Source organism: Scyliorhinus canicula, chromosome 2 (assembly GCF_902713615.1).
Source record: "Scyliorhinus canicula chromosome 2, sScyCan1.1, whole genome shotgun sequence".
Lineage (NCBI taxonomy): Eukaryota > Metazoa > Chordata > Chondrichthyes > Carcharhiniformes > Scyliorhinidae > Scyliorhinus > Scyliorhinus canicula.
The window spans coordinates 82271650-82292365 of NC_052147.1; the positions used below are offsets into that span (position 1 = coordinate 82271650).

At 45.9% G+C, this 20716-nt stretch overlaps 1 protein-coding gene across 5 annotated transcripts in view; it reads left to right on the top strand.

Moving 5' to 3' along the window:
- The window catches only part of strn3 (striatin, calmodulin binding protein 3), a 292821-nt gene that overhangs the window by 208718 nt on the left and 63387 nt on the right, over positions 1 to 20716 (top strand). For all 5 annotated transcript variants that reach the window (XM_038781429.1, XM_038781437.1, XM_038781440.1 and 2 more), the window contains one exon: positions 18491 to 18666. In XM_038781429.1, the coding sequence (XP_038637357.1) occupies positions 18491 to 18666 (176 nt within the window). The remainder of the gene's footprint in view (positions 1 to 18490; positions 18667 to 20716) is intronic.

A 20716-nucleotide genomic window follows, 5' to 3' on the forward strand; every position in this document is an offset into this window, starting at 1 on the left:
GGGGATTTGAGACAGAAATTCAGGGAGCTAGGGTGGAAGCTGAGAGCTAGAACAAACAGAGTTGTTATCTCTGGGTTGTTACCCTTGCCACGTGCGAGTGAAGTGAGAAATAAGGAGAGAGAGGAGTTGAACACGTGGCTACAGGGATGGTGCAGGAGGGAGGGTTTTGGTTTCCTGGATAATTGGGGCTCATTCTGGGGTAGGTGGGACCTCTACAAACAGGATGGTCTTCACCTGAACCAGAGGGGTACCAATATCCTGGGGGGGAGATTTGCTAGTGCTCTTTGGGGGGGTTTAAACTAATTCAGCAGGGGGATGGGAACCTAAATTGTAGTCCCAGTGTACAGGATGTTGAGAGTAGTGAGGTCAGGGATAGGGTTAAAAGTTCGAAAGAGGGCACCGGCAAGCAGGACGCTGGTTTGAAGTGTGTCTACTTCAACGCCAGGAGCATCCGGAATAAGGTGGGTGAGCTTGCAGCATGGGTTGGTACCTGGGATCTCGATGTTGTGGCGATTTCGGAGACATGGGTAGAGCAGGGACAGGAATGGATGTTGCAGGTTCCAGGATTTAGATGTTTCTGTAAGAACAGAGAAGATGGTAAAAGAGGGGGGGGGTGTGGCATTGTTAATCAAGGAAAGTATTACGGCGGTAGAAAGGACGCTTGAGGACTCGTCTACTGAGGTAGTATGGGCCGAGGTTAGGAACAGTAGAGGAGAGGTTACCCTGTTGGGAGTTGTCTATAGACCTCCGAATAGTTCCAGAGATGTAGAGGAAAGGATTGCAAAGATGATTCTCGACAGGAGCGAGAGTAACAGGGTAGTTGTTATGGGGGACTTTAACTTTTCAAATATTGACTGGAAATACTATAGTTCGAGTACTATAGATGGGTTAGTTTTTGTGCAGTGTGTGCAGGAGGGTTTTCTGACACAGTATGTAGACAGGCCAACAAGGGGCGAGGCCACATTGGATTTGGTACTGGGTAATGAACCGGGCCAGGTGTTAGATTTAGATGTAGGTGAGCACTTTGGTGATAGTGATCACAACTCGGTTATGTTTACTTTAGCAATGGGCAGGGATAGGTATATACCGCAAGGCAAGGATTATAGTTGGGGGAAAGGCAATTATGATGCTATTCGGCAAGATTTAGGATGTATAGGATGGGGAAGGAAACTGCAGGGGATGGGTACAATCGAAATGTGGAGCTTTTTCAAGGAACAGCTACTGCGTGTCCTTGATAAGTATGTACCTGTCAGGCAGGGAGGAAGTTGTCGAGCAAGGGAACCGTGGTTTACTAAGGAAGTTGAAGCACTTGTCAAGAGGCTTATGTTAGGATGAGACATGAAGGCTCAGTTAGGGCACTTGAGAGTTACAAGTTAGCCAGGAAGGACCTAAAGGGAGAGTTAAGAAGAGCGAGGAGAGGACACGAAAAGTCGTTGGCGGATAGGATCAAGGAAAACCCTAAGGCTTTCTTTTGGTATATCAGGAACAAAAGAATGACTAGAGTAAGATTAGGGCCAATCAAGGATAGTAGTGGAAAGTTGTGTGTGGAATCAGAGGAGATAGGGGAAGCGTTAAATGGATATTTTTCGTCAGTGTTTACACTGGAGAAAGACAATGTTGTCGAGGAGAACACTCTGGTTCAGTCGACCAGGCTAGATGGAATTGAGGTTCAAAAGGAGGAGATGTTAGCAATTTTGGAAAATGTCAAAATAGATAAGTCCCCTGGGCCAGATGGGATTTATCCTAGGATTCTCTGGGAAGCCAGGGAGGAGATTGCAGAGCCTTTGTCCTTGATCTTTATGTCGTCTTTGTCGACAGGAATAGTGCCGGAAGACTGGAGGATAGCAAATGTTGTCCCCTTGTTCAAGAAGGGGAGTAGAGACAACCCTGGTAATTATAGACCTGTGAGCCTTACTTCGGTTGTGGGTAAAATGTTGGAAAAGGTTATAAGAGATAGGGTTTATAATCATCTTGAAAAGAACAAGTTGATTAGCGATAGTCAACACGGTTTTGTGAAGGGTAGGTCATGCCTCACAAACCTTATTGAGTTTTTTGAGAAGGTGACCAAACAGTTGGATCAGGGTAAAGCTGTTGATGTGGTGTATATGGATTTCAGTAAGGCGTTTGATAAGGTTCCCCACGGTAGGCTATTGCAGAAAATAAGGAAGTATGGAATTGAAGGTGATTTAGCGGTTTGGATCAGTAATTGGCTAGCTGAAAGACGACAGAGGGTGGTGGTTGATGGCAAATGTTCATCCTGGAGTTCAGTTACTAGTGGTGTACCACAAGGATCTGTGGGTTAGTAAATTTGCAGATGACACGAAGGTCGGTGGAGTTGTGGATAGTGTTGAAGGATGTTATAGGATACAGAGGGACGTAGATAAGCTGCAGAGCTGGGCTGAGAGGTGGCAGATGGAGTTTAATGCGGAAAAGTGTGAGGTGGTTCACTTTGGAAGGAGTAACAGGAATGCAGAGTACTGGGCTAATGGCAAGATTCTTGGTAGTGTAGATGAACAGAGAGATCTCGGCATCCAGGTACATAAATCCCTGAAAGTTGCCACCCAGGTTAATAGGGCTGTTAAGAAGGCATATGGTGTGCTAGCCTTTATAAGCAGGGGGATTGAGTTTCGGAACCACAAGGTCATGCTGCAGCTGTACATAACTCTGGTGCGGCCGCACCTGGAGTACTGCGTGCAGTTCTGGTCACCACATTATAGGAAGGATGTGGAAGCTTTGGAAAGGGTTCAGAGGAGATTTACTAGGATGTTGCCTGGTATGGAGGGAAGGTCTTACGAGGAAAGGCTCAGGGAATTGAGGTTGTTTTTGTTAGAGAGGAGAAGGCTGAGAGGTGACTTAATAGAGACATATAAGATAGTCAGAGGGTTAGATAGGGTGGACAGTGAGAGTCTTTTTCCTCGGATGGTGATGACCAACACGAGGGGACATAGCTTTAAATTGAGGAGTGATAGATATAGGACAGATATCAGAGGCAGTTTCTTTACTCAGAGAGTAGTCGGGGTGTGGAACGCCCTGCCTGCAACAGTAGTAGACTCGCCAACTTTAAGGGCATTTAAGTGGTCACTGGATAGACATATGGATGAAAATGGAATAGTGTAGGTCAGATAGGCTTCAGATGGTTTCACAGGTCGGCGCAACATCGAGGGCCCAAGGGCCCGTACTGCGCTGTAGTGTTCTATGTTCTAATTGTTGATGCCTTCATTTCTTGTTCTGATTGACGGCAGACACCCATTTGCCTTCTCACACCTTCCAGCCGTCCATTTTCAGCCACAAGGGTATGCGGGAACAATTATATATTTCTTCCTCTAGCTACAAGCCAGGCAAATCTTCCAGCTGAGCTTTCCCTTCTGAAATCCAAACTGAGCTTGAACCCCACCCACATTCTGCACGGTGAACAGAAGTTAGTTTCTTCTCTGCTTAAAGTGCAGGCCTGACAAGCCATCATCCCCTGTTGGCGCTATCAATCCAGTGAACTGTAGTCTACATCAGAATTGCAGTGGCTGACTTTGAGTGAATGCCTAGATAACTTAAATGGAACCTTCAATCCACAGCCTATCTCTGTGAGAAAGTGGTATACTTTGGGGTGTCCTCGAGGGGAAATATTAATTACTTTAACTGTCGAACCCATGTGCATAATTTATATTTCTAATAGATGTAATTGCCCTCTCTCCAGATTCCCCAGTTCCACTAAGGTTTTCAGAGATGAATTACCCATATTTAAATTAGAGAGGAACATACGAATTAGGAGAAAGAGTAGACAAGATGTAACGAGTGGTATGCCACTGGGATCAGTGCTAGTGCCTCAATGTTTTATCATTTATTTAAACAATTTGGATGAAGGGACCCAAGATATGGTTACTAAATTTGCTGATGACAATGATAAGTAGAAAGAAGAGAACGTAAAGAGGCTAACAAAGAGATATAGATAGATTAAGTGAATGGGCAAAGATCTGGCAAATGGACTATAGTGCGGGAAAATGACAAATTAACCATTTTGGCAGGAAGAATAAAAGAAACATATTATCTAAATGGTGAGAGATTGCAGAACTCTGAGATGCAGAGAAATCTGGGGATCCTACTGCATGAATCACTAAAGATTATCCCATTCACTTAACCTGTCCATATCCCTTTGTAGCCTCTATATGTCCTCTCCACCATTTCTTTCCTACCTATCTTTGTCATCAGAAAATTTAGCAACCATATCCTCGGTCCCTTCATCCAAATTATTTAAATAAATTATAAAAAGTTGAGGCACTAGCACTGATCCCAGTGGCATAACACTCGTTGCATCTTGCCAACCAGGAAATTACCCATTCCTCTTTCACCAAATCTGCCTGATTACCTTGCCTGCTGTAACGTCTTTAATAATAGCTTCTAACGTTTTCCCTATGACAGATATTCCAATCCCAGCTCACCTTACTACTGGACAAGTCAAATCCCAGGGCGGAACCAAGCTTGATAGATCCTGGGTGGGATTTGCCGTCAGGCAACGTCAAAATTTGGAAAGGCGATTGGGCCAAGAATCAGTCTTGAAGCCATCGTGGCTGGCGCCTGGTTCACGCCAAATTGCAATTCTCTAGTACCTCGACTCCACACGTACACTAAACGGCGTTTGTATATCATTAGTAGTTCTGACCTGGTGTTCTCCGGGACCTCCGAGATGCTTCGCTCCGGGGGATTTCATGATGGCGAGATTCACTTGTGCATTTAAAAATCGGAAATCAGTCGTAGCTGATGAGGGAGAGAAGGAGGACACGCAGAGGCGTGATCATGGCTGCTGGTGTCCAATGGCCCCTGGGCTACTCCATGGGACCGGGGTGTGTCTGGAGCTAACCCATGAGGATCCCCGCCACCTGGCTCTGCCAGTCCTAGAGGCTCACCCTTGCCTCGACCAGGATCTGCATGCTCACTGGCAATGGAGCACAGGGAGCAGAAGTCACCTGTGCGGTGTTGGCCTCGGTGGAATGCATAGTCGGCACCACTTCCTGCTTCTGTGGTGGGACTCCTCTCACTGCACCTGTACGCTTGCTGACAGCCCCTCGCGTAGTCCCTGGTTCTGCGACTGCATCTCCACAATCGATGGGACCGTCTATTCCAGAAGCCCAAAACCCATCTGGATGGCAGCTAGCCCCAGAGATCGGGCCGCCCTCCGAACGACTTCCCTCTTGGGGGTTGCTACCTCCATCTGTACTGGAGCATGTGTGTGGTGCGCAGATAGTGTCCCAGGAGCCTCTTCATTAAAGTGCCGAACCGAGGTGTCTCTGGGAGGGTGGAGGATATTGGAGACAACTGTGACGGGAAGTTAGTGTCTTTCCCAGACTCGAGCTCCGGGTTTCACGGGATGCGGGTCGATGGTTCCCGTCCATATCGGTATCATTGTCGTTGCTGGTCGACCCCTGGGGTTGGGGGAGGGGGCCACCAGAAGGGCCTGCCTTATCACCAGCAGCTCCTGCAAGACACCAGACAATGATTGCATCGTGGCTCAGTGATGGGGGTGTGTGGGGGGAGTGGTGGTGGATAAGCGGGTATGGGGGTGATGGAGCGGGGGTGTGAGGGTGACAGTGGGTGGGGGTGGGGGGAGGTGACACACATTCCATGGGGAACTGCAAAGCAGCGGGGTCTCACTTGCTCACCTGATGCTGACCTCTGCCCCGGCGACTGCCCTTTCTTCGGGCCTCCACCCGCGTCCAGTGCCCCCTGCTCTGCTGTAGGGAGGGGCCGCAGGTCTAGTGGTTCTTCTCTCCCTATTAGCAATTGTGAATGACCTTCAATTTGACGCATGCAGCCCAGGGTTTGGGTAGCTGGTGGCTTCAGTGGCCAGGATACCTGGCCTTGGCAGCTGGCATGTAGTGCAGGGTGGGGTTCGGTTGCTCTCTAATGGGGGTAGAGGTTACGGGTGTGGGGGGAGGAGGGGTGTTGGTGCTAGGGGCACAGTGCTGCCTCTTCACCCTGGCCGCCTTGAGGAGGTCTTGCAGTTTCTTTCGGCACTGCTAGTCGGTCCTCGTGGTATTGCCCACTTCGCTGATGGCCTCTGTCACCTGCATCCAGGCCCAGCGAATGGCAGCAGCTGGCACCCTGGGGTACAGGGTCTGCCACTTCTCCTGCATGGTATCCAGCAGGGTCTTTAGTTCAGCATCCATGAACATTGGTGCTGCTTGTCTTGCTGCCATCCCTCCACACAGCATTTCTCATTGGAATTGATTGCATTCCATGTAGCGCCGGTACTAACAACTTAATGGTCAGTGAATTGCGATGCCAAATTGGCTGTCGTGGAAGTCCACTAATCCTGCCCCGACATCAACACTTAGTCTCAGGAACGGGGAATATGGCTCCCTAACTTTGAACTTTTTTTCCCCGAGAGAGCCGACTAACGGCTGCCACCTCTGGGTGAACCCAACCATTGACCCTCTTAAGGCAAACTTTATCTTCTTTAGACTGAGAAACCCAGCCATGTCACTAATCCAGGTCTCTGCACTCGGGGGCTTTGAGTCCCTCCACATTAGCAAGATCCATCTCCAAACTACCAGGGAGGCAAAGGCCAAGACTTCGGCCTCTTTTGCCCCCTGAACACCCAGCTCTTTCGACACTCCAAAGATCGCCACCTCCGGGCTCGGCACCACCCGTGTTTTTAGTACCGTGGACATTGCCTTACCAAAACCCTCTAAGTTTCGGGCATGCCCAAAACATGTGGACATGATTTGCTGGGCTTCCCGCACACCCTGCACACCTGTCCTCAACACCGAAGAACTTGCTCATCCGGGCCACTGTCATGTGTACCCGGTGGACTACCTTAAACTGTATCAGGCTGAGCCTGGCACATGATGAGGATGTATTAACCCTGCTTAGGGCATCCGCCCATAGACGCGCCTCTATCTCTCCTCCTAGCTCACCCTCCCACTTGCCCTTAAGCTCCTCCCGGACCGGAGTGTCCTCTGCCTCCGAGAGCTCCTGGTAAATATCCAATACCTTACCCTCTCCCACCCAGGTACTGAAGGCGACTCTATCCTGTATCCCCCGTGGCAGCAGCACGGAACCTGCTTTCTCGGGAAGTTTTGCACCTGCAAATACCTAAACCTGTTCCCTGCTGGTAATTCAATCCCCTTTGCGTAAAGCGAGACCCGGGGCTCCAACTCCCTCCCCTCCCCCGAAACCAGCCCTTTCCAGTTCATAGAGGCCCTTAATGCCATGGCCAATGGCTATATGGCCGAGCAAACAGTAATGGGGAGAGGGGGCTCCCTTGCCTCATCCCTCGGTGTAGTTCAAAATAGCCCGACCTCAGCCAGTTCATACGCACACTCGCTACTGGTGCCTGATAGAGCAACCGCACCCAATCAATAAAGCCCTCCCCAAACCGTCCCAGCGCCTCCCATAGGTGATTCCACTCCACCCAATCAAAAGTATTATCCACATCCATTGCTCCCACCACCTCCACCTTCTCGACTTTTGAGGGCATCATAATAACATTTAAAAGCCTTGAGTTGCCTGCCCTTTACAAATCCTGTCTGGTCTTCCCCTGTCACCCCCGGGACACAGTCCTCTATCCTTGTGGCCAGTATCTTAACCAGCAGTTTGGCGTCGACATTCAGTAGAGATATTGGCCTGTATGACCCGCATTGCTCCGGATCCTTCTCCATTTCGGAATCAGTCAAATCGAGGCCTGTGACATTGTTGGGAGGAGGATTCCCTTCTCTCGTGCTTCATTGAATGTCCTCACCAGCAACGGGTTCAATATCTCTGAAAACTTCTTATAGAATTCCACCGGATAGCCGTCAGGCCCCGGGCCTTGCCCGACTGCATGCCCTCCAGCCCCTCAATTATTTCCTCAATCTCAATTGGGGCTCCCAGCCCTTCCACTAGATCCACAGCAACCCTCGGGAACCTCAACTGATCCAAAAACTGCCTCATCCCCTCCACCCCCGCCGGTGGTTCCAACTCATATAAATTACAATAATAATCCTGAAACATCTCATTCACCCCCACTGGGTCCAGGACAGTATTTCTGCCTCTACTCTTTACTCTCCCTATCTCCCTGGCCGCCTCCCTTTTCCTGAGCTAGTGTGCTAACATTCTGCTTGCCTTTTCCCTGTACTCATAAATCATCCCCCTTGCCTTCCTCAACTGTTCCATTGCTTTCCCTGTAGTCAACAGCCCAAACTCCGCCTGTAACCTCCGCCGCTGCCTCAGTAGCCCCGCGTCCAGGGCCTCCGAGTATCTCCTGTCCACCTGGAGTATCTCCTCCACTAACCTATCCCTCTCGCATCGTTCCGCCTTTTCTCTGTGGGCCCGTATCGAGATTAATTCCCCTCTGACCACTGCCTTCAAAGCTTCCCAAACTGTTGCTGCAGAGACCTCACCCGTATCATTTGTTTCCAGGTAGTTCTGGATCGCTTCGTCCGCTAGCAACCCCACATCCAGTCTCCACTGCGGGCGTTGCCCTCTCTCCACACTAACCTGTAGATCCACCCAATGTGGGGCATGATCCGACACTGCGATTGCCGAGTATTCCGTATCCACCGCCCCGGTACTTGCGCCCTGCTCAGAACAAAAAGGTCGATGCGAGAGTGTACCTTGTGGATATGTGAGAAAAAAAGAAAAACCCTTCTCCCTTGGCCGTGCAAACCTCCATGGGACTAAACCCCCCCCCCCCCCCCATCTGTTCCATAAACCCTTCAATTCCTTTGCCGCAGCTGGCCTCCTCCCTGTCCTGGATTTTGACCGGTCGAATTCCGGATCAATGACTATTAAAATCTCCCCCCGCATGATCAGGTTATGTGACTCTAAGTCTGGGATCTTACCTAACACCTGCCTCATATATTCCACATCGTTCCAATTCAGAGCATATATGTTCACGAGTACCACCCGCACCCCCTCCAGCTTCCCACTCACCATTATGTATGTATCCCCCTTGTCTGACACGATTCTCTCTGCCTCGAATGCCACTTGTTTATTGATCAAGATCGCTACCCCCTGGTCTTTGAGTCCAGCCCTGAGTGGAATTCTTGGCCAACCCACCCCTTTCTCAATCTATAACCTTTATGTGTGTCTCTTGTAGCATTGCCACGTCTGCCTTCAGCCCCCTCAAATGCACAAACACGCGAGCCCCCTTGACCGGCCCATTCAACCCTCTGACGTTCCATGTAATCAGCCTTCAGCGTGGTTGGGGGTGCTTCCTCCCCCCTCTCCCCCCAGCCGACTGCCCATCATCCTTTTTAGGCCAGCCTCTAGCTCGCGCCCTCCGTCTCCTCGAGCTCTCTCTCGGGCATTCGCCATTGCCGACCTCCCATTTGTCCCCTAGTTACAGTCCCGTCCCCCCCCCCTCCGTGGCCAAAGCAGCTACCCCCCCTCTCCCGCCCCACCCCCCCCAGCAACAGCACTAGAAACCCAACCCCACAAGTCAAGCTCCAGCTTAACACCTGCTCGCCCCCCACTGTGCTTCCGAGAGTCAGCTGACCCATACTGACTTGGTAGCGCCCGCCCGTGGAACCAAGCAGTCTGCCTCCCCATTGTTCTCTTCCCCCCCCCCCCAACTTGGATAAACATATTAAAAGCATCACTATCCCCCGTAAATAAAACATCAGAAAAACAGTGAAGAAACAGCCACTTTAGGAACAAAAACACCCAAAACAGAACCAGCCCCAAAGACCATCCCCCCTATAACAGCTCACTGCAAGACAAAGAGGCCCTTTGGCCCATCATGTCTGCACCGGCCATCAAGCACCTATCCTAATCCCATTTTCCAGTACAGTATGGTGGATGCAGATTCAGTTGAGATATTGAAGATGGCATTAAATTATTACTTGAATAGACACAATGTACAGGAATATGGGGAAACGGCATATGAATAGCATTGTCTTTTAAGTTTTATACTATCTACCATCTTGTTGCCGTGAGTGAAAACCAGATGAGCTCAAGTGCTTCAGCGAGCCAAACAGTCATGATATTGTGGTGAATGTGTGCCCTGGTATGCTTTTAAGGCCACTGTCTCCCAGAGTTGAGATATTGAAGAGTTTGTGTGGGCAGAGATGTGTTGGATAATTTGGAACTGCTCTTACCACAGTCTTAAATGTAGCTTCAGTCTCTCCCGACATTCCCTTGGAATTGAATTGCTCATATCAGGAGCAGGATTCTCCCGTTGCTGATGCAGAAATCACGTTTGGCGATCAGCCGGAGAATCCCCGTTTGTGACGAGCTGGAAGCGAAAGAAAGCAAGTACTAGCTGAGATATCACTAAGCAAGACACTTAAAAAATTAAAATTTTAAAAATCAACTTGGGCCAAGTAGTGATAAAAATTTAAATTGTCATTTAAAACATCAGCCAGCAGATGGAGCTGTGCGCAAAAGATGAGACAAAGTTTCAGAGCACCAAGCATTCCAGAAAGTTCGAAATCACCATCTACTGGTGCCACACAGCACTGCCACAATTCAGTGCAGAAATATTTCCACAACTATTCAATAACATGCAAGCTTCTGATCTTACTATCCCATTTACCAACTCTGGTGTTGCTTTAAGGAAGGCAATGCATATACTCTTTTAACCATTACCACTCCATTGTGGGTACCAGTCTTGTCTGCTGCATCTCTCTTTATTCTGTTTTGCTTGACGTGTGCATCGCTGACCAGGCCAGCATTTATTGCCATCTTTATTTGACCTTGATGGTGAGGGATGAGCACTGCCTGCAATTGCTGCAATCCATGCCCCATTGTTAATCCATGCTCTTGTTAATATTTTTGTAGTTTCCAATGGACTGGCCTTTAACCTCCTGTCTGACCTACTTCTGATACATAGATGATGGCCCAAATTCTTCGGCCGTTAGGAATTTATTTTTCCGTTGCCAGCGCATCGTCACCCACAGGTTCCGATGGTGTGGGGTGACTTCAATGAGAAATCCCATTGACAAGCGGGAAGATAGAATCCCGCCTCCAGCGAATGGCTTGCTGCTGAGAAACAAATGGATGGAGGACTGGAGAATCTAGCCTGATATGTTTGTTGTATATAAACGTTGCAATATAAATCCTGCCCATTTTGGGCGGCATCACTTTTTAGCAAATCTGCATATTAGAGCAAGACAGTTAGTCTCACTTTAATGTGCAGAATCCTGAGGTAACCAAGGTGTGGAATCTACCTATTCGCCTCGGAGACCTCTGGCAAGCGTAGTTCAGCACTGTCCCACGACACGACTTCCCCAGCCCTATGGGAATGTCCCCGCTCCCCCTATACCTGCGCAGGGCACTCCTGGCCCGATCGCTAGCACACACAATGCCAGGTTGGCACCTTGGCAGTATCAGCGGGCACCCAAATGACTTCTGCACTCTAGGAATTCTATGATTTGTAAGGTAATTTTAAATAAGATGGGGTGTTGGGCGATGGGGCAGTAGTTTGCAAGGGCATTTTGGTTTTTTGAGAAGAAGGCTTTTGAAAACACATTTAAATGAGGCAGAAGCACCTGGAGAGAGAAAACTGCTAAAAAAATAAAAATAATTAACATGGGTAGACGAGTTGTCAGATTTAGTGGACAAGTAGAGGAAACAGGAGGTGGGTCTCATGCACAAGATGAACTCCGAGATGGCATAAGGGGAGATGGGAGAAAAATATCTGAAGTCAGGGGAAGGGAAGTTGGAAACTTTTGAGGAAGATTAGCCTAATAGGCTAGTGGCAGAGAGAGACTCAGCAACGTTAGCTGACCAGATGTTCACGATCTTGGTGACAGCAAAGCTGTGCTAACCAACTTAGTGTTGGAGGTGAGGCTGTAGACAATGGTGAAGAAGGGTTTAAAGAGAATATTTTGCAGTAGAGAAAAGAAGCTGGGAGTTACCTTTGCAACCTAAAAATGTGATGGGGCATTTTGATTACAACTGATTCATTTTCACATTGAGTACAAGGAAAAGAGTTTGGTTGGGATTTTTCAGTGCAGCACATAAAAGTGGTGCTTGTTGTTGCAAAGAAACAAAGCAAAGTCTTAATGGCAGAACAATGGACAGCTCTGTGTGAAAGTGAACACATGAAATCAAGATGAAGACTGGCCCTTGGCAAAGAAAAAGCGCAAATCAAAATGTCAGACCTGGTCTGAAGTTATTGAACTCCATTTTGAATGCATAAGGCTGTAAAAATCCTTATTCGAAGATGAGGTGCTGTTCCTCGAGCTGGAATTGGGCTTCACTGGAATGTTGCATCAGGCCAAGGAGAGAAATGCGAGTATGAGAGCAAGGTAGTGAATTGAAATGGCAACCAACGAGAAGGTTGAGATCATGCTTGCGGAGTGAGCAGAGATGTTCGACAGAGTCATCTACTCCGTGTTTGGTCTCCTGAATGTAGAGGAGACAACATTGTGAACAGCGACTACTGCATACAAAATTGAAAGAAGTACACATAAATTGCTGCTTCACCTGCAAGGAGTGTTTGGGGGCTTGAACAGTGAGTAGAGAGGAGGTAAAAGGGCAGGTGTTACGTTTCCTGTGATTTCATAGAGGTGCCTGGGAAGGGACGAAATGTTATGGTGATAGAGGAGCAATGCTTTGCAGTTATGATCTGGAAGGTGGTAATTGTCATGCTAACCAAATCCCAAAAGGAAACTTTGCCAGCGATCACAGCGATTTTTAATTTGTTTTTTACTATGAAGGACCATATGTACTGAAGTCAGGAGTCTCAAATTCCAGCAACACTTTTCAGATGTTAAATAGTAAATAAAAACATTTATAAAGAAAGGAAAACGTAAACATGCAAGATTACATTTACGAATTGCTTACAACATAAATCTCAAAAGGCTGCAAAGCTAACATCAGACTTAGAGTTTCTTTTTTGATGAGTGAATGTATTCTGATTAATTCAACTTCTGTGAGAAGTATCATACTGACTTTTCAATTTCCAGTTCTCCATCTTGTAATAACACAGCACCAACACTAATAGCACTCACATCAATGGCCACCTTAAATTGCTTTGTGTAATTAGGTGCCGCTAGAACCAGTGTCATAATCAGCACGTTTTTCAAACTGTCAAATGCATTATGACACTCTTGTGTCCATTGAAATTTTCTGTTCTTTTTTTAGTAATTCGGTCAATGGAGCAACCATACTAATAGAATTTGGCACAAACGTCTGATGAAATCCATTTATCCCAAGAAATCTCAAAACTTCTAATTTTGGTGTAGGCACTGGGAATTCCACAATGCCTTTTATTTTTGCACTTTGTGAGGCCACTTGACCATGTCCAACAGTGTGGCCTACATATGTAACTTGCACTTTACAAATTCACTTAGCCATGTTTACAACAAAATTAGCTTTTTGCAGTCGATCAAACAGTTCCTTCAAATGTTGCAAATGCTCCTTCCACATTTGACTGAAAACGTACCAAGTCATCAATATAAACAGTGCAATTTCTCACTTCTGCAATTACTTTGTTAGTCTTTGAAATGTTGCCAGTTGCCGGTGAATTCTTCATACTAAATGGCATAACTTTGAACTGATATCGCCCACCTGGCATTACAAAAGCTAATATCTCTTTCGCCCTTTCAGATAAGGGTACTTGGCCAATGTTGTCACAGCAAGTCGATTTTTGTGATAAACTCTGAACCACTTTCTCAATACAATCTTCCAAACATGGAATTGGATATGCATCCGCTTTTGTTACTGCATTCACTTGCCAATAATCAATACACAGCCTTTGTGTTCCATCCGGTTTTGGTACCATCACAATTGCTGCAACTGGGTGAATTCCAATTGCTACAACTGGGTGTTATTCTGAAGCATAAATTCAATTTCTTTTGCACTTGAGCTAATTTTACTGGATTTAATCTATTGTTGCCTTATTGAAACAGAATCCCCCACATCCACATCATGTATTATAAATTTGTTTTTCCCAGCTTATTCCACAAAAAGCTTTGCATGACTGATAGCTTTCCCAATTCACTTTGACACTTGTCTGGAAGGTAACTCAGCATCACGTGTTAGATTCCTAAGCACTTACGTTGTCCATGGCAGCAGTGACACTGCTGCCTCACAGCGCCAGGGTTTTGAGTTCAATTCCGGCCTTGGGTGACTGTGTGGAGTTTGCTTGTTCTCCGCCTGTCTGTATGGGTTTTCCTCCGGCTGCTTTGGTTTCCGCCCACTTCCAAAGATGTGCGGGTTAGGTGGATTGGCCATGCTAAATTCCCCCTTTGGGTCCAGGGATGGGCAGGTTAGGTTGCGGAGTGGACAGGGGAATGGACCTGGATAGAGTGCTCTTTCGGAGGCTCGATGCAGACCCGGTGAGCTGAATGGCCTCCTTCTGCACGGTAAGGATTCTATGAAACTTCAGTCAAATTCAGAATCCTTCATTTTTACCCTCTTTTCCTTGTCTACCAGTACCAATACCACCTCCTGGTTATCTTCCTTGTTGAAGTACTTTTAAGCATATTTAAATGGCACATGGTTTGATTTTTCCTTCTTTATGGGGTGTTTATTAAATAAATAATTTACTTAATTCAATCTCTTTTCAATCCAACAAGATCCACTAAACCTTGCCTTTAACAGTGTGCCTGAAACCAGCAACAATACTAACCCCTTTTCCCTAGCCACAATACTGCAAGCCTCTTTAATTTTAATCTGCATTTTCCTTCATTACTTGCTGCGATGTCTGTAAATGTTTCCTAGCTAACTCAGATGTTCTGCTCAATCTTTCTTTGAATTTTGTTGCATAATCCAGGAGAGTCTTTTCGGAACTTTGACTCAGGCAAGCAGGCACTTAAAATGAATAGGGCCAAGTTGAATGTTCTATGTAAACACAACATGGGTAGAAATTTGCATTGGGAGATAAGTGAGGATTTGGAGTTTTAGCTGTTGCATTTCAAAGGGAGGTAATTTCCCCTGAATCAACTAGAGTGGTTCCACTGTCTCATGCCATAAATTAATTCAAAAGCAATGAAGCCTGTTGATTCATTAGGGGCGTCCTTAATAGCAAACAACAAGAATGAAATCCCTCGATTCCAATCCTGTGAGTAGTCTTGACTATCTGCTCTCATCATAATCTTTAAACTCTGATGCCATCTCTCTAAGGCACCTTGTGATTCCGGGTGATAGGCTGTTGACCTCAACTTCTTTATTCCTATACCCTCAATACTTTTTTAAACTGCTGTGACATGAAATTCAAACTCTGATCCAACGATTTTCCCTTTGGTAACCCACATCTTGCATTTGGTCAATCGTCTACAATCCTCTTTGCTGTAATATTTCTTAAAGGTATTGCATCTGGAAATCCATGATTGTTAGCGAGTAGTGGTTTCCACTTTTAGTTTTAGGGAGGGGCCCTATAATCAATCAGGACCCTGTTAAAAGGTTCCTCAAACGCTGGAATTGGAATTAAAGATGCAGGTTTAATTATTGCTTGAAGTTTTCCTACCACTTGCCGTGTGACATGTATGACAGAATTTGACTGCATCTTTACGTAGTCTAGGCCAATAGAAATGTTTTCCTAAATTCCTAAGTGCCCAGTGGCTGAAATTTCATGTGCCATTCTCAATATTTTACCCCTTTTCATCTGCCGGATCGTGAAGTTTCCATTTCCTTATCAACATGCCTTATTTGTGGATCTTTCTGCTGTAACTCTACTAATTTCACTGAACTAAACACTTCAGCCTCACTCTCTCCAACAATCTCCTCCTGAAGAATCAGCTAACTGAATATCAGCATATTTCCATGTCTTTTAGATTCTTCCTCTCCCATTTTCAACATGTGAGTTTGTGACCTTACTCAACAGTCTAGAAACAATTTTAATATCTTTTCTTGCTCATCCCTGTACATGTGAATCTACGCTTCTTTCGCATATAAAATCTTTGAACATCTCTCTAACCTGCCCTTCAAAATTCCTTTGGGTAAGGTGTGAACACATTCCTATTTATTTAGTTATTACTAATCTCTTCTTTTCCACTTGTACAAAAGCTTGTCTTGCCCCAAATTCTCAGAGCCCCTAGCACTCTTACAGAACTCTTTTGAGTCCCATGTTACTGCCATGTTAGGTTTTCCATTCAACCACGAACAAGTTGACTTTGTGTGCTCAACCTTATTACATGGAAATACTTAAGCCTTTGAGTATAATTTCCTCCATCAGCACCTTACTCTGTGATCTGAGGAGACATTTCCTGAGAATGTCCAGCTGTCCCTTCTCTTCCCTGGCTATTCGCCTTCCTTTTACCATCCACCTTCTATCTTTCTCTAGTTTAAGGGGGTGATGGAAAAAGCTTTTGATCTGTAAACCAGCTCTTCCTACCTAGCCATTTTAACCCTCTAGTCTTTAACATGGATTCTAACTACCAAAGGAAGTTGTTCTTTAAATCCTTCCAAAATAATTATTTCTCTGAGAGCTTCATATGTTGTCTCTATCCTTAATGCCCATATCCAACAGTGAAAATTACTTTGTTTTAACATCTCAAACTCAATGTAAGTGTGTCCAGGCTGTTTCCTTGCACTCTGAAATTTCTGTCTGTATGACCCAGAAAACAATTGATACAAACTAAGGATAGCTTTCTTTACTGCGTCGTACTTCACCAAATACCTCTTCTGACAGCAATGCATATACCACATGTGTTGAACCTATTCTAAGCGCAATGTCCAGAATTCCTTTGCTCAGCCATTTTCTCAAATGAAATAAAGAATACCTCCACAACCCTTTCCTCATACTTTGAGAGGGCTTTCGCAAATTTAAATGGGCCCAGGTCTGGTAATAAATTCTTCCCCACTACTCTTTTATTAACTTGCAGACTTTCAAGCTGGTAATCTCTCACTTTATCCTTTCCTCCTATGTTAACTTCTCCCTTTCATGTATTTTTTCTTGTTGCTGCCTTTCTGTTTGCTCCCCTGGAAATGCTGGTTCCCACTCCTTTTCTTCCCTTTCTCTTTCCTCTCGTTCTCTTCCTTTTACCTCCAATTCAAGTTATTCCATTTACAACTGAACCTTAGACAATTCTAGTGACTCATCCCTTGGCGAACGTGATCCCTTGGTGAATGTGATCTCTGGTATCCCTTCCAATTTCGAATGCTGCGCTATCATCTCAACTATGTCTGCTCTCCTCGCCCTCTAAGGCTAATTCTAACTGAAATTTATCCACCAGTTCCGTTTACTGAGCCATTGTTACTCTCTGTAAACCAGTCAGGGTTACATCTTCCACTCTTGGCCTTTGCCAAAGCCATTTTGCAGTCCAACTACTTTAAAATCTCAACACTCTCTCTGGAATGTGATACACGTAGCTTTTAAGTTTACCAACTCCAAGCCAATCAAATATTTTTTTAAATCCTGAAAAGGATCCCCCCCCCCATTTTGTTATGATCTGGTGTGTGTTAATTGCTGTGCTGACCAAAGGAAACTTGGCAAGCTATCAACAATTTTACTGAGAAGATGTGTGCTGAAGTCAGGAGTCCCAAATTCCAATAACACTTTATAGAACATAGAACAGCACAGAACAGGCCCTTCAGCCCTCGATGTTGTGCCGAGCAATGATCACCCTACTTAAACCCACATACCCGTAACCCAACAATCCCCCCATTAACCTTACACTACGGGCAATTTAGCATGGCCAATCCACCTAACCCACACATCTTTGGACTGTGGGAGGAAACCGGAGCACCCGGAGGAAACCCACGCACACACGGGGAGGACGTGCAGACTCCACACAGACAGTGACCCAGCTCGGGAATCGAACCTGGGACCCTGGAGCTGTGAAGCATTGATGCTAACCACCATGCTACCGTGAGGCCCCTGCTACCGTGAGGCCCCTTTAGGAGACCTTAAATAGTAAATTAAAACATTTATTAACAAAAGAAAACTTAGACATGCAATATTACATTTACACAATGAAAATTAGTCTTGCAGAACATTCCCCCATTCTCTCCCCCCCCCCAAAGATTTCTACTTGGATAGACTCACAAGTAAACCCCCCTTTAGGCAATAGTCCCTATAGATATTTAATTTACAAAAAAATACAGTAATATTACCACAAGGTACCCACTGTTACTATAAGTAAGATATGTCACAGCGCTTCTCTCTCTCTCTTCCCGCTGTGGACTGCTTTTTGAAAAAAACTATTTTTGGAAATAACTTTTTGTGCACAGTTGCATAAGAAACCGTTTCTTCAGCATACTGGCAGGGCAGTGGGGAGTGGAAGATGTGTAAGGTAGTGGCATCATGGTGGAAGAGGATCCTTTCAATATGGAGGCAGGTGGGGACAAGCGGAACCCTATTGCGGTTCTGGGAGGGAGGGGAAGGCGGAGACCAGAAGTGCAGGAAACACAATTGTGGAGGTAGCATCAGAGCAAATATGAGCGGAACAGAGAACCTGAGAGAAAAAACGTATATAACAGTGTTCTGCAGTTCTCATCACATTTGGAAAACTTTATAGTCAGGATTCTTTTGTGTGGAAGTGGGGATATCTTGTTTCGTTTTGCCAATATTATTATTTTATTCTGGTGCAGCAACATAATATATTTTTAACCATATGTTCATTTTCAGTTACCAGCTAATAAGGATGCATTTAGGAAGACATGGAACCCCAAGTACACACTACGGAGTCACTTTGATGGAGTACGTGCTTTAGCTTTCCATCCTGTAGAGCCTGTGCTGGTTACAGCCTCTGAAGACCACACCCTTAAGCTTTGGAATCTCCAGAAAACTGTCCCTGCCAAAAAGTATGTTTTTTAAGTTGCTTTTGTATAATTGAAATTTACATATGACAGAGGTAGAAATTAATATTTTTGCGTGCACGTTTCCAGGTCCAGGTGGGTACCACAAAGAGAGGTTTTGCAGCATGACTTTCTGTACCGGAATGACATTCTATATATGCACAACACCATATTGATGCCCATTCCAGGTGGCTGCCTGAAACAAAATATAGGCATTAGATAAATATGTCAATCAGGGTACTGTGTCTGAGACAGGACCCTTTTATGAAATTAATGCCTTTGTGCTCCTGAAATGTGGCTCCCTTAACTTACCCATCAGTTATAGCATGAGGCAGCTTGCATCAGTACTATTTAAAAATAATTTTAATCTTTATTTAGTTAAGTCTCAGATCTTTTTTAATTTTCTAGGTCCTTATAGACCACCCTGGCAAGTATTCGTCTGTGAGAGACATCTCTCTAGACAGTGAATTTGTGGAGGGCAAGAACTAATTCACAGGATTTGCTTGTTATCAATCGCTGACTATGTAAATGCTGCCACTTAACCTCCTAAATCAGGAAGAGCAGCAGCAGCAAAGATCTATATCAGCTGCAAGAAGTGGCCAAACGAGGCATTGCAATATTTGGGTTTTCATGTATGAGGCAATGGAAAATAGGCACTTAACCTATGCCTCCTGTTAGCATGAGAATTGGAGTGTAACACAAGGCAGGCAGTGAGCTGCCTGTGAAAATGAAGGTTAGGGCGGCACGTGGCACAATGGTTAGTATAGCTGCCTACAGCACTGAGGACCCAGGCTCGAATCCCAGCCCTGGGTCACTGTCAGTGTGGAGTTTACACATTCTCCCTGTGTCTGCGTGGATTTCACCCCCACAATCCAAAGATGTGCAGGTTAGGTGGATTGGCATGCTAAATTGCCCCTTAATTAAAACAAAATGAAAGTTAGTGTGCCTCTAAACATATATCCCTCTGGCTCCTTCTAAAGTGCTTCTCGTGACATCAGCCTGTGGTGCACTCGGTGTTCTGTGAGTGTCATTGCCTTCCTCGATTAGGCTCATGAGCAGGAACAAAGCACAACGGTTTGCCGGCATTCCCGCAGATGTACGACATCATGGACTACACCCTTGAATGCTTGCATGCTTCCAATAACGAGTCAGCACTGCTTCAACAGGAAGGACTTCCATTTCCTCAATCTTCGTTTTGTGCGCACATGTTCTGAATCATGTGATTTTTTATGGCATAACCATGAGGTTTTCAGGTATCGCAGTATTCAACTTCTTTATTCAGCCGTCTTGGCAATCTGGCTGCTGGAAATGATGGCTTTCCCCTCACCAGTGGCTCTTAATTCCTTCCAGGAATTCAGGCACAGATGCTAAGCATCGATATAATGAAAACTGCATAACAATGGTTCTGATTGAGCAAACTATTGTCGAATCCAAAACAATAGATCCACCGTCTGGCATTTCGAGAAGGATCCTCAGTACAACCCAGAGTAGTTGTCAAGATTCATAATCATTTGCTGCATGTTCTGCAGCAGCAGTTCCCAAATGTGGATTGCGACCCCCAGGAGATCACTGGAGTCACATTTGGAATTGCCAGCTCCCCCTTCTCTTAGCAGCAATGGTAACTGTGTAAGAGGAGTCAATGGTAGCCATGATGTGGAGATGCCGGCGTTGGACTGGGGTGAGCACAGTAAGAAGTCTTACAACACCAGGTTAAAGTCCAACAGGTTTGTTTCAAACACGAGCTTTCGGAGCACGGCTCCTTCTTCACCTGAAGAAGGAGCCGTGCTCCGTAAGCTCGTGTTTGAAACAAACCTGTTGGACTTTAACCTGGTGTTGTAAGACTTCTTACTGTGTAAGAGGAGACAACCCAATCTGGATGGGTTGTCTCCTCTTCCCAGTCAAGGAGGACAGCCCTGAACCCACTGGATCAATTGCACCAAACAGCACTTTTAGCGGCGAGTGTGAATGGGCTGAGCTGACTTGGCACAGGCAGAGATTGATAGAAACTGTAACCGAAGTACAGGAGAAAATGTGAGGCTGATACCTGAAGTTGAGT